Here is a 14,232-nt window from a genome sequence, read left to right on the forward strand (position 1 = left end):
TGTGCACGCGTGCCTTCACTATGATCTATAACTCTAGTGAAGGTGTAGAATGTGACACTGCTCTCCATTGTGAACATTTCCCACGATGATGCCTTCCCACAATTCACCTTAGAATCCCCTTTCAATCTGTGTGTGAGTGCATGCATGCTTGTACTGTATGTCCACCCATGCTTGTATATGTCCGTATGCACACAGGCATATATATCCATTGATGCATTGATACTGTGTGTTGATAGACTGTACATATAATTATTGATAGATTGTAAATATAATAACTGTACATATATACAGTATAATGTATTGATAAGTGGGAAATATTTGATAGGCTGTACATATTTATTCATAGACTGTATACACATTATCCTAACCCATTTATTTTTGCCTACACGACAATGCAATTAATTTAACATTAGCATATTATAATAGCTTTGTTTGAAGTTTGAATGATAGATTACTTGCCACAGGGCAATTTCAGGTGGTAGCGGAACCTTGTATAAATAGCATGTGATACTGCAGGTAACATGGAGATGTCTTTGACATTTCGTAAGGAAAGTTATGAGTGGGCCTATATAGACTAATCTTTACATATTCTGTTTAATCAAACTATACATTGGCCTGCAGGCCTTTAGGATTCGAACAATCTATGATTCAAACGCTCTAGATTTTCAAGAGATGTGTGTGTGTGATGTGTGTGTGTGCGTATATATATATATATATATATATATTGTTCATATATATATATATATATACTATATGTATTTATTATACTAGCCCTTACCCGTTGTGAGATATTTGGCCGCGGGGGGTACTGCGCCCAATTCACTAATAAATTCATTATTAATAATTAATGTGTCAAATCGAAAAAAGGGCTCCGTTAAGACCTCCATATTCATATGGTCAATGCCTCTGTGAAAAGTGGGAGCGATTGGTGCAGGCAATGAGGAGATAAGTGTTTGTTTCTGACATTCAGACATTGTTAGAATTATAGTATGATAATGATAAGATACGGTAAGTAAAATCAGTCCTGTCTGAAGTGATTGGTGAAACAGCGCCCCCTGTTGGTACCCTAAACATACATAGTACACATAGGGACACAGGCAGAACATTGCTGTGGCTGCACCACTCAAGAAGCTTTATATGGCTGTGAGGAACTCAAAACATTACCGGGCCAGTAATGTTTCATGGCAATGGGACACTGCATTCATATTCATAATTTGAGGTATTTTGTTCAAAACAGGCCACTCCTGCAAACTTTGGAAGCCAATCTTAGCCAATCAAGATGGAATATAAACATTGGACAGATTAAGTCTTGATCATATAAGACCAAAACGATCATGTGTACCAATTGGCGTGATGTTTGTACAAAATCTGTAGGGTACCATTGAAGGGTAATAGAAAAGATATGTTTTGCTATAAATCTGCCTGCTGGCTCTATAACAGGCCACTGTCAGTGTTGTTCTATATACTTCAAGGACATGACTGCTTTCTTATAAGCTGGTGGGGCTCATGCAATATTGATGATCCATACGTGCGACTGGAGCCCTGGGTTATATATAGACACAGCTAAACATAAAACAAGTCACACACAGTCTCATACAGTATCGCTCTCTCTCTCGCTCTCTCTCTCCCTCGCTTCCACAAAAGTCTGTTTCTGTTTTAATGCCAAATACCTACAGAGGGCCACAGTCTCCACAGACAAAGGTCACAGGCATGCAGATCGAGAGACAACTAATCTTACTTAACAAGGGTTTAACAGATGCACTCTGTCTTACTTCCCTTATAGACAACTATAGCTGAGGTGTACCATTAAGCACAGCTTGACACTTTACACACGCACGCACGCACGCACGCACGCACGCACGCACGCACGTGTTATAGATGTTACCGTTTAGTCTTGCACCACCAGTGAAAGTGCTATTAAACAGAACATATCAAATACAGTTGAATACACTGACACCTATGGGCACCGGGCAGTGGTGCAGAGTAATTCAAATTTCCAATACTTTTACTTCTACTCCACTACATCTCGGATCCAAAATAAAATATTGTACTTTTACTTCACTACACACACTCAACCCATAATTATCCGATGCTTAGGTCAGGTCAGGTCACCTTTCATGTCAGTATGATTCAGTATGATTTATGTACTGCAGTTCTGACCTATAGCTCTGGTCCATAGCCATTTTTAATATATTTTTTGGAAAAGAACCGCCTCCAGGAGTCCAGGAGGAGGCAAAAAATAAATCTAAATTAATTATTAAAAATAAATTAAAACAATTACTGAAAAAAAGACGGATATTTTCGATGAATCTATCATGGTTAAAATAGAGTTTGAAGTTAGAATGGGTTTGTATAGGAAGGGGCGGGGCAACTAAAATGAATATCAAATATCTAATTACTGATTTGAGCGACTTAAAAACTGTCTGGTATATGGCAGAAAGTCTACCTTCAGTCAAAATGTTCTTTCTTTCTCTTCAAAATCTTTTTATTTAGGTTTCATAACAGAAGCCCAAGGGCAAGTATGAATGTCATCAAGTCACGGCGGTTCTTAGAAAAGACATTTCTTACAGGAATAGGTTAGACCGCTCTTAAGTATCAGTGACTCAGAGGTAAACACACATATAAATCTCAAAGATCATAGAGCAGGCATAATGAAAAGACTATGTTGTTTGCGCAAAACATGCCCTTTCAAGACAAAAGAAAAACAAATTCTCTCCTTCAAGTGGTTGTCAATACTGTTGTGAGCTCCCTGTCAAAATGAGGGAGATCCCCACTTTCACAGCGTTTAAAGGACAATTGCACCCTAGCAATAGTTTGAATCTTTTCTTATTTTTCTCTTTTTACTGTGTTTGAAATGCATTGTTTGTATGCTTGTGTGCATGTTTTTGTATGCTGTCCTCTCATGTCTTGTTATGTCAAGTTTTGTTTAGTGTTCAATTTCCGGGGACTACAGATGGAAATTAGCATCTCTGCTAAATTTATAAACTGACTAAACTTATTTTTTTTCTTCTGGTTCTGCATGTTATATGTATGGCGGGGGCTCAAAGTGCGTCCACTGGGGAAAGTATAGGCTTTCTTCATCACCAAAATTGTTTTTATTTTAGCAGAAGTCGAGAGGCTATGCTGCATGTCATGCGGCGCAGGCCTTAAGGAGAAGTCCTTATAAGGCTATGGACCAGAGCCAGTTCTGCATGGCCACTATTCGTACACGGCCCTCACACCTATACATCGCATTGAGGATGATCAGTCGGTTTCACTGGTGATCACTGGCAGATGATGTGGTTTCTCAAAACTCATAACAGAACACAGAGGAGAACGTTACTTTGTCCCCATCTAGTAGAGGCCCTAGGAGAAGTCCACATGTACCCCCCTAAGCCCCCTTATTTTTGAGTGGTGCAACCATTCCATTGAACAGCAATGTGTGTCCCTTTGTATGTGTGCGTGCGTGTAGAGGTCTAGAAGTTCTGGACCCACCCTAGTTTTTTGAGGGGCGCTATACAGGTTTAATGTTTGTTTTTAGTTCAATGTTTGTTTTAAAAACGCCATGGACAATGAAGGGAACATTTACGTCATCTTGTCCCTAACACAAACATTAAATGCCATTAACAATAAAGAGAATTAATGTTTGTGTTGGCACCGTTTGTTTTACATCACCATTACATCACCTAATCAACATAGACTTTAATATATTAGCGTCCCTCACTTCACACAGCCACACAGGTGTGACTTTTGGCATTTTTGGCATCCATGGGACCTCTACAGAAGACCAGGCAGAGGCAGAGGTAGTGTGGTCTACAGATGCTAGTTGTCTATAGATATAGTACAGTAGTCTACTGATGAACTAGATTGGTCTACACATGGTCTAAATTTGAGCGTACGCGTGCTACAGTCTCTGAAAGACAGTCTCTCCAGTGTTCCAGACAGCAATTCCGCAGTTCTCACAGGTGTAATGAAACATTGAAAAAACAAAATAACAAACATCAAAATCTGTTAGCCTATATATTAGAGGTCCTATGGATGCCAAAAATTCAAACTAAAAAAAAAAGTAATAAGATAAGAGGGGTGCGCATGGACCATGGACCCCTCCTGGTGCCTCTACTAATTCCAAACTATAGAGGTTTACAGGTTGCTATTTTAATTAGTTCAAGGATGGTCAACTGTGTTAACAGTTCTATGCATTCGTTTTGTTTTAATTTAATGACTTATAAGGCCCACAAAGACACGAGGGGCTGGTTTTTGGAAGGATCGTACCAGTAAAACCCTGATATATTTGTGTACATGGCCGGTTCTAACTTCTAACCATCGTTCTCCAATCTCCACACAACAATGAATGCCCCACAACTGACCAAAGCCAGTCCAACAGATGAGCTCGAGACACAGAAACAAGATAGGGCCACGATTTGGCTTCCCAGTGAATCATCATATCATATTGATGATAATATATATATGCGCCACGTGCATGCGTGCGTGCGTATACGGTTGTAATACACGTAACTCGAGAACGGTTTGACCCACCTCATCCCCACAGGGAGTGCAGTGCCAGGTATCGAGTCGTTCGGACCCACGTTCTCCAGAACCACCACAAAAGGCTCTGGTCAGGCTCTGCCAGTGGGCCTAATGAGGCCAACTCCTTTCACCTGGTACAGGCTCTGCCAGTGGGCCTAATGAGGCCAACTCCTTTCACCTGGTACAGGCTCTGCCAGTGGGCCTAATGAGGCCAACTCCTTTCACCTGGTACAGGCTCTGCCAGTGGGCCTAATGAGGCCAACTCCTTTCACCTGTTACAGGCTCTGCCAGTGGGCCTAATGAGGCCAACTCCTTTCACCTGGTACAGGCTCTGCCAGTGGGCCTAATGAGACCAACTCCTTTCACCTGTGCAATTTCCAGCCTCTGCCTCAGCCAATTGAGGCTCAACCAATCAGGCTCTGCCAGTGGGCCGAATTGATTGCCATGTACACTTTTCAGTTTGCAGTCTTCACACACAGGCACATACACAGATCTCCATGTGGGACACCGGCTGACAGTTAAAACGGGTGCTATGGAAACGTATACCATTAGGTTCCCAAGTTGCATCGTTCCCAAGTAGGCCGGTGGGCGACTGCGACGGGCACGTACAGGTCTAGTGGAGTGAATTGGTGGGACAGTGGATCTGACATTATGAAATCACAAAATGTGAACAATATCAAGGGATTGACATCTTGGCTTACTGCCAAAATTGCCGATTGGAGTCAATACCTGAGCAAAGCTAACCAAACAGATAGGCTAGAGAAAGAAAAGAATCACGCCAGTGTGAAGTGAGGGGCGCTCTTGTCATCATACATCAGATTCATCATACATCATCACATTCCGGCCAATCGCAATTTGCATCTTCACTTTTCTGCCCTCACTTATACATGTTTAATGTTTGTTTTTAGTTCAATGTTTTACAATACAAACATTAAATGTCATTAACAATAAAGATAATTTAATGTTTGTTTTGACACCGTTTGTTCTACATCACCATTACATCACCTAATCAACATGAGTAGACTTTAATATATTAGCGCCCCTCACTTCACACAGGTGTGATTTTTATCTTCAATGTATGTACTTTGCTCAGGCAATCAAATCATCGCTATGGGGTGATCAGCCAATCAAATCATTGCTATGATTTACACAAACACAGAGCTGGGCATAGGAGGGGGCTAGCGCCCCTCAAAAATGCCTTCAATGCAGATCTTGGACTTGAACCTATGTGGATCTCGGATTTCATGTGGCCAGCCAGTGAATCATCTATGAAGTCAGTCATCTACATTACAATCTACATACATCTATGGTGTAGCCTATGTCCCCAAATCTGTATAAGGTTTCACCCGATCAGAGCCCCTGCTGCCCCTTTGATGTCCATATTTCAATAGTCTCCTATGCAGCCACACCGTAATAAGAGGACGTCAGAATGAGACAAGATTTGTGAGAGATTTGCATGTCTCAGGTGTGCATGTGTGAGCTCACCGTTTCTTGTCAGCCTGTCAAAACAGCAACCTATAGACTAGTCACACCCCAGGCGTCAGTTTCAGTCAGCATACATGACCTCTAGCATCTCTATTGAGGTCAGCGGTGCCCAAACATCATAAGATGCTAGGCAGGAGTGGAAACATCCAATTCAACCCTAAATTCCCCCACGATCAAGTGGCAAATTCATGACATCGCACAAAAGCTTTAGTGACATATGGTCATACATCATGATGTAGATATATACTGTGACAGGTCACGCAGTTTGCGATTGTGACTCACTCTCAACCCGGAGATCTCACAGGATACGGTTTCGGGACCTTCCATGGTATAGCGTACAGGTGACACAGGAACGACACCCAGAGGGAATCATTTTATCTTGCTTACGACAACCATAATTGCTCAAGGCTGGACCGTAAGCCTTTAAGAGAGCGGGGTAGTCCTTTCAAATTCATTGTAGGCCTAGATCCCCAATTTATTTTGTTCCTCGCCCTCTTGTTCCTCGCTCTCTTGTTCGGACACTCTTTCCCATGCTCTGTGGTTGAGGCAGCAGTGATTTCTCTCATGGCTAGTAGTATTGATAAGATCGGCCCTGTGGCGACCATGACTCCGGTGGGGTCCGACGACTGCCAGGGCCAGCCCAATGTCCAGATGCGTCTGGATATGCCACAGAACCACCAGACCTCAGTTCCCAACTTGTCCATCAAGTCTCCAGGCAGCCCAGATGAGGATGGGGACTGCTGGTTGGATGGTCCACACTTCCCCCATAACGCCCTGGCCACGCTCGACCACACGATCAACAGTCCCAGCTGGAAGAATATAATAAAAAAAAACGGAGAGCTGGAAGTCCTCCTCGAAGCTGCTATAGATCTCACTAATAAACAACTGGACGTCAAAAGTGAGGCGTGCCAGAGGTTTTTCCGGGACGGTCTGACCGTCTCCTTCACTAAGCTGCTGCTGACAGACGAGGGTTCCAGAGCCAAAGGCAGTAGCATTGATTGTATCAGCAACATCTACCGGCTGGTGGAGCTGTGTGTGGCCAAGCTCTCTCAGGACTGTTTACCTCTGCTGGAGCTCTTAGCCATGGCCACCAACCCCTACTGCAATTTCCACGTCAATAACAGATATCGTGAACCTCGAGGGCACTTCCTCACCGGGGGCCAGCTGCCTGCCGATGAGCTCTTCGCCCGCCGGCCCCCCATGCAAGAATTCCACGGTTACAATACTGGAGGATATGGCTGTTTGGTCGACATAATAAACAAGTTTGGCAAGTCTAAAGGGTTTCAAATGCTGCATGATCGCTTCATGAGTGGACAAGCACTGAACGTCCAGATCATTGCTGCACTCATCAAGCCTTTTGGCCAGTGTTACCAGTTCCTCACATTGCACACAGTACAGACGTACTTCCTCCCAGTCATTAAGATGGTCCCCCAGTTTCTGGAGAACCTCACAGATGAGCAACTGAAGAAAGAGTCCAGGAATGAAGGCAAAAACAACACACTGTCCATAATACTCGAGTCTCTGGAAAAAATGGCTTCACAAGTCCAGGGGGCACAGGAGGTGAAGAATTGCAGGTTACAAATTATTCTCAGGTTATTGAAAATGTCCTCTTTTAACAGCAAAATGAATGCACTAAATGAAGTAAACAAGGAGATTGCTAGTATAACCAACCCTCCTCACCATAACCCAAGACAACGCATGGTGGAATGGATCCAACAGAAGCACATATTGTCCATCGTGCTGAGGGACAGCCTGCACCAGCCACAGTATGTTGAGAAACTGGAGAACATTCTTCGCTTTGTCATCAAAGAGAAAGCTCTTGAAATGCAGGACCTTAACAACATCTGGGCTGCACAGGATGGCAAACATGAGGCAATTGTGAAGAATGTCCACAACCTCTTGGCAAAGGTGGCTTGGGATTTTGCTCCTCAGCAACTTGACCACCTCTTTAACTGCTTCAAGGCAAGCTGGACCAACGCCAGTAAAAAACAGCGTGAAAAACTACTGGAGCTAATACGGCTTCTAGCTGAGGACGATAAGGTTGGCACGATGGCCCACAAGGTCCTCAACCTGCTCTGGGACCTGGCACAAAGTGACCATGTGTCTGTAGACATCATGGACCAGGCTCTTAGCGCACACATCAAGATTCTGGAAAACAGCTTCTCACAGGACAGAGACATTCAAAAGATCCATTGGATAGATTGTTTCATACAGGAGTTGCGTACAAATGCCAAGTGGGCGATCCCTGCTCTCAAGCAGATCAGACAGCTCTGCAGCCTGTTTGGAAAAACGCCACTGAACTTTGGCCAAAGAAGTCTCTTCTACCGTCATGACCTGATTAACCAAATTCAACATAACCACTCTCTGGTAACCTTGGTGGCTACAGACCTCTCTGACTACATGGAAACCATGAGGCAGTTCTCCAAAGGGATACAGGTGGGGTTTGACCCTCAGACTGTGCGGGCTGGGAGCCGCTACAGCCATGTGCAGGAAGTACAGGAACGCCTAAACTTCCTGAGGTTTCTACTGAAGGATGGTCAGCTGTGTCTATGTGCCCAACAGGCCAAAAAGGTTTGGAAGTGTCTGGCTGAGAATGCAGTGTATCTCTGTGACCGTGAGACCTGCTTTAAATGGTTCTCTGAGCTGATGGGTGATGAGCTGGACCTTGATCCAGTCATCAACAAGGACTTCTTTGAGAACAACATTCTGCAGTTAGACCCGTCTTTGCTGACAGAGAATGGAATGAAGTGCTTTGAAATGTTCTTCAAAGCTGTCAACTGCAGGGAGGGCAAGCTGGTGTCTAAATACATGATGAATGACCTGGAATTAATAGGTTTCGACTACCTCTGGAAGGTGGTAATTCAAGGATGTGATGAAATAGCCAGCCAAGCCATAGATTTGATGAAAGAGATCTACACCAACCTTGGACCAAAACTACAAGTCAATCAGGTTAAAATCCACAAGGATTTCATCCAGTCATGTTTTGATCGTCTGAAGGAATCCTACGACTGTATCATCCCGGATGGGGACAAGGACAGAATCAGCTGCATATACCATCAGGCCATCCGCATGGTCCGAATTCTCACCGTGCTGAAGGAGTACATTGAGAAGTGTGACAGCAACTACCACGAGGAGAGGGCTATACTGCCCTTGTCCATGGCTTTCCGGGGGAAACCCATCAGGCTGTTCATTTATTCCCCGGGCGCACGTCATGAGCTCGCTTCTCACACCAACGACACCATGGGCTATTTGCGCCGCCACATCACGCAGATCATGCCGATCAAAGTCAACTCTGAGATAGAGCTCTCCATTCAAGGGGAGGTGGTCAAGCCAGAGGATGACAGGAAGCTGATTGGAGAGTTTAATGTGGAGGATAAACCAATCGAAGTCAAGGTGACCCCGGAGAGCAGTGCCAACATGCCTTCCATTCCACTACACTACAGTGATGGACCCAACCCTGAGGCTGAGAACTGCCTTCCCGGTGTGATCATGTCCCGGCACCCGCCCTACATCTATTTCTTGTGGCAGTTGGCTGACTTGGGCTGTAAACTCAACATGACTCCGCTCAGAGACGGAGCACGGGTACTGATGAAGCTTATGCCCCCCGATAATAATACAGTGGAGGAACTGCGTTCAGTGTGTATGGACCATTCCAACCTGGGTTACAGCTCCACGCTGGACTCCTACTTCTTTGGTCCCTCACCCTCACAGGTGCTCTACCGCATTGAGATTCTGTATGGCTTGCTGATGCCAGCCAGTAGCTACACAATGGGCAAGGAGACCAGTGACTTGCAGTATAATTTCCTGAAGAGTGGTGGCTTACCCCTGGTGCTGAGCATGCTCACCAGGAACAACTTCCTGCCATCTGCAGACATGGAGACCAGGCGCAAGGCCTACCTCAACGTGCTGAAGATCACCAAGCTTCTTCTCATCGCCATTGGCTCAGGTCAATGTTATGCCGTGGATGAGGCCTGTCGACGCAGTCGTGAGGGCAACGGCAACTTCCCTGTCTCGCAGATTAACATGGGCACTTATAACCAGGCTGTGCAGGTCCTGCATTTTGTCCTGAAGAACATCGCCAGCCCTGCCTTGATACACATGCTGCAAAATGTATTCATCCGCCTAGCCCAGCAGATCTCTGACGAGAACTTCTTCCATGCACATAGTTACATCCCAGACAGCGCTATGTGGGCTCTACAGAAGATTGTGTGGGCATCAGGTTGTGGTATATTAAAACTTGTTTTCAGCTCTAATGAAGAAATCAGCCAGATCTATAAGATGAATGCAGCTAAGCATCCAGATGAGGAGGATGAGCAGGTGTGCCGTGAAGCTCTGGAGGTGATGACTTTGTGTTTCGCCCTCATACCCACAGCTCTGGACAGACTTATCAAAGAAGAGGTCTGGCAGACCTTCATCATAGACCTGCTGATGTACTGCCACAGCAAATCTGTGCGTCAGACGGCCCAAGAACAGTTCTTCCTCATGGTCACCAGGTGTTGTATGGACCCTCAATCTCTCCCGTTCTTCATTGATCTCCTCTTCACCATGACCAAGGAGCATACCAAGTATGCAGAGGACCACTTCACCTTGCTCCGACACCTGCTGAAGTACGCCTTCAACAACAAAATCAACTTGCCTAACGTAGACGTTTGGCTCAACGACGAGATCAGCTGGCTCAAAGGACTCCGGGATGAAGTGAAGAGGACAGGGGAGACGGGTGTTGAGGACACCGTTGTGGAGGGCCATATCGGCGTCACCACTGAGCTGCTGGCCTTCCAGACCCCAGAGAAGAAGTATTACATCGGCTGTGAGAAGGGAGGAATTGACCTTATCAAGAAGCTGATAGATGACTTCATTTTCCCGGCATCTAGCATGAAGAGTAGTGGGCAGGAGGTGATACCGGTGTGCAGCAGCCCTGCCTCTATCAATGCCGGGTTCGAACTGCTGGTGGCCCTGGCCGTACGCTGCATCCATAACCTCAGGCAGATCGTTGACGCCCTCACGGACATGTACTACAGAAGCTGCCCGACGAAAGCTGCCGAACCAATTCGTATTGGTTGGGAGTACTTGCCTGCAGTGGGGCTGCGGCCCAGCAAGGGCTTTGTAGGTCTGAAGAACGCGGGAGCTACATGCTACATGAACTCGGTCATCCAGCAGCTGTACATGATCCCTGCCATTCGTAATGGCATCCTGTCCATCGAGATCATGCCCTCTGGCAAGTCAGGGGACAGAATGGAGTACAACATTGGCGTGCTGCGCGAACTACAGGTAATCTTTGGCCACCTGGCTGCCTCTAGGATGCAGTACTACACCCCAAAAGGATTCTGGAATCAGTTCAAGTTATGGGGTGAGCCAATGAACCTGAGGGAGCAGCACGATGCCCTGGAGTTCTTCAACTCTCTGGTGGACAGTCTGGACGAGGCTCTGAAAGCCCTTGGCCACCCCACTATGCTCAGGAAGGTGCTGGGTGGCTCCTTTGCTGACCAGAAGATCTGTCAAGGTTGCCCCCACAGGTATGAGTGTGAGGAGTCATTCACGACTCTGAACGTAGACATCAGAAACCATCGGAACCTGCTGGACTCTATGGAGCAATATGTTAAAGGAGACTTGCTGGAGGGAGCCAACGCTTACTACTGTGAGAAGTGCAACAAGAAGGTGGACACAGTGAAGCGTCTGCTGATCAAGAAGCTTCCACCTTTGCTAGTCATTCAGCTCAAGCGATTCGACTACGACTGGGAGCACGAGTGCGCCATCAAGTTCAATGACTACTTTGAGTTCCCACGTGAGCTTGACATGGCACCATACACAGTGGCCGGTGTGGCCAGATTGGAGGGTGACAACATACATCCAGAGAATCATGTGATTCAGCAGAATGAGCCATCAGAGCTTACGTCGCCCAGTAGTACCAAATACCGACTGGTGGGTGTGCTGGTGCACTCGGGCCAAGCCAGCGGTGGCCACTACTACTCATACATCATCCAGCGCAACAGTGGTGGTGACGGTGAACGCAACCGCTGGTATAAGTTTGATGATGGTGACGTGACGGAGTGCAATATGGATAATGAGGAGATGAAGAACCAGTGCTTTGGTGGCCAGTACATGGATGAGATTTTTGGCGGCCAGTACGATATCTTTGACAACCAGTACAGCGACGTGTTCGACCACATGATGAAGCCCTTGTGGAATGCTTACATCCTATTCTATGAGCGCATTGACTCGCTGGACATCGAGATGATCAAGCACATTAAGAAGCTGACCATCTCCAGCAAGTTGCAACAAGTGAAGATGCCCAGCTCCCTCGAGTGCAGCGTGCGCACGCAGAACATAAAGTTCATGCAGAACCGATTGCAATATAGCCTGGAATATTTCCAGTTCATTAAGAATCTCCTGATCTGTAACAATGTCTATTTACAGGAGGATATAGCAGAGGAGATAGCCATGACAAGTGTTCAGCTGGCTGATAGGTTCCTCTTCAACACAGGCTTTCACACCAGTAAAGTAGTGCGTGGTCCTGCCAGTGAATGGTATGAAGCCCTCTCCAACCTGCTGAAACACAGTAAACGTGCACGTGATTGGTTTGCATGCAACGTCCTGTTTAACCACAGGAACCGCTTTTCCGAGTACCTGCTGGAGTGCCCTAATGCTGAGGTCCGGAAAGTATTTGCAGACCTCATCGTCTTCATCAAGCACTCCTTCCCGAACGATGGCCCCTGTCGATTCCTCACTGCCTCCCCCGGACCCTTGGCTCAGGCCTGCGATAAGCTAAGCATGAGTGACCACCTGTTGACAGCTGTGCTCAACCTGCTCAGGGAAGACGTGTCAGAGCACTGCCATCGCCTGCAGCAGTACTTTGGTTTCTTTGTCACTTATGCCAATCTGGGCCCGGAAGAAAAGAAGCAGCTTTTAAAGCTGAAGGTTCCCACCACGTTCATGTGGGTGGCTTTAGGCAAGGGAAATTATCCTCCCATTAAGAACCAGGATGCCAAGCTGGACAATCTCTACACTGTGGTCTCCCTGCTGGTGCGCTGCTGTGATGTTTCATCCATGCAGACCTCCAACAGCGGGAACTGCCCTCTTCCTAATCCATACGTCGATGTCGTGTTGATGACTATTCAGCAGCCGGTGGCAGAGGAACTGTTTGCAAATACCAGCTATGTCAAGAAGATCATTGAGGACTGCAATAACCCTCAGTCAGAGTCAGTCCATGAGACTCTGCTGTGCTTCTGCTGCTGGGAGAACACACAGTTCTCCCGCACCCTTCTCAGCGAGCTGCTCTTGCGGGTTGCAGACTGCACCACTCCAAATTACCGGAAACTGCTGGAACGGATCCTGCACATAAAGGACTCCCTGCAGACATTCAGGGTTGAGTATGTGATCAATGATGACAAAAAAGGGCTACTCGAAATCATCAAGCACTGCCTAGACCTAGATCTAAGACGGGCTTTACGGTGCATCAGGTGTATGGTGTATCTCTTCCAAAACCTTCCTGTGGCCCTCCAGCTCCTACAGAGTAACAGTGACCTGAGAGACAGATGGATTGCAGTGGTGGAGCACCTAGAGCACCTAGAGGATAAGAGCCTCTCCACCACTTACTACCAGGAGAATTGGACATTGACATTGGACATGGCTCGCAAGCTCTGTCCTGAGATGATAACCAATAATAACCACCATCAGGATGGGATCACGGAAGGACACCTCTCTCCACATACCTTATGCCCAGAACATCCCCTAGAGGCGAAATGGCCCTGCCTCTGTTCAAGTGCCAGGCCGTAATCAGACCCGGACGCCAGGCCCTGGCCCCACTCCTATTCCACGGTATAGCCCGGATCCAGCCGATAGAGAGAGCATCGCTTGCTCCACGCAGGACACAGCGTCAGTCTGATAATCAGGCTTACGAGAACAAGATAACTGCGAAAAGAACAAATGAGAACAAGACGTGGTCTAATAACGCTGTGGCTCCCACTTGGATGGCATGTGGCTGGTCTATGCCATCAGTCATCTATGATGTATGTATAACGTATGCCTCCATATTTGGGCGAGATTTCAGCCCTCCATTACAAAATTAAAGTAAAAAAAAAAATCACACTTGTGTGAAGTGAGTGGTGCCTTTTATTGCGAACGCAGTGAGCCACTTACTATGACAGCAAGGGCTGAATGTCTGTGTGTGTGTGTGTGTGTGTGTGTGTGTCCCGCTGTTACACCACCCGCCCGCCACCAGAGGGCGCAGCTGTAGCACACACA

General features: G+C 46.4%; 1 protein-coding gene across 1 annotated transcript; it reads left to right on the forward strand.

Annotated features, from left to right (window-relative positions):
* Window positions 1–6,594: 6,594 nt before the first annotated feature.
* Window positions 6,595–13,764, forward strand: LOC310876081 (ubiquitin carboxyl-terminal hydrolase 9X-like; the record flags this gene model as incomplete). The annotated part of the gene is made up of 1 exon (XM_083789528.1): window positions 6,595–13,764. One exon carries the CDS (start codon window positions 6,595–6,597, stop codon window positions 13,762–13,764), a length of 7,170 nt encoding a protein of 2,389 aa, XP_083645654.1.
* Window positions 13,765–14,232: the final 468 nt, after the last annotated feature.

The sequence above is a fragment of the Protomyctophum parallelum genome (assembly GCF_964188405.1).
Source record: "Protomyctophum parallelum genome assembly, chromosome: 18".
Lineage (NCBI taxonomy): Eukaryota > Metazoa > Chordata > Actinopteri > Myctophiformes > Myctophidae > Protomyctophum > Protomyctophum parallelum.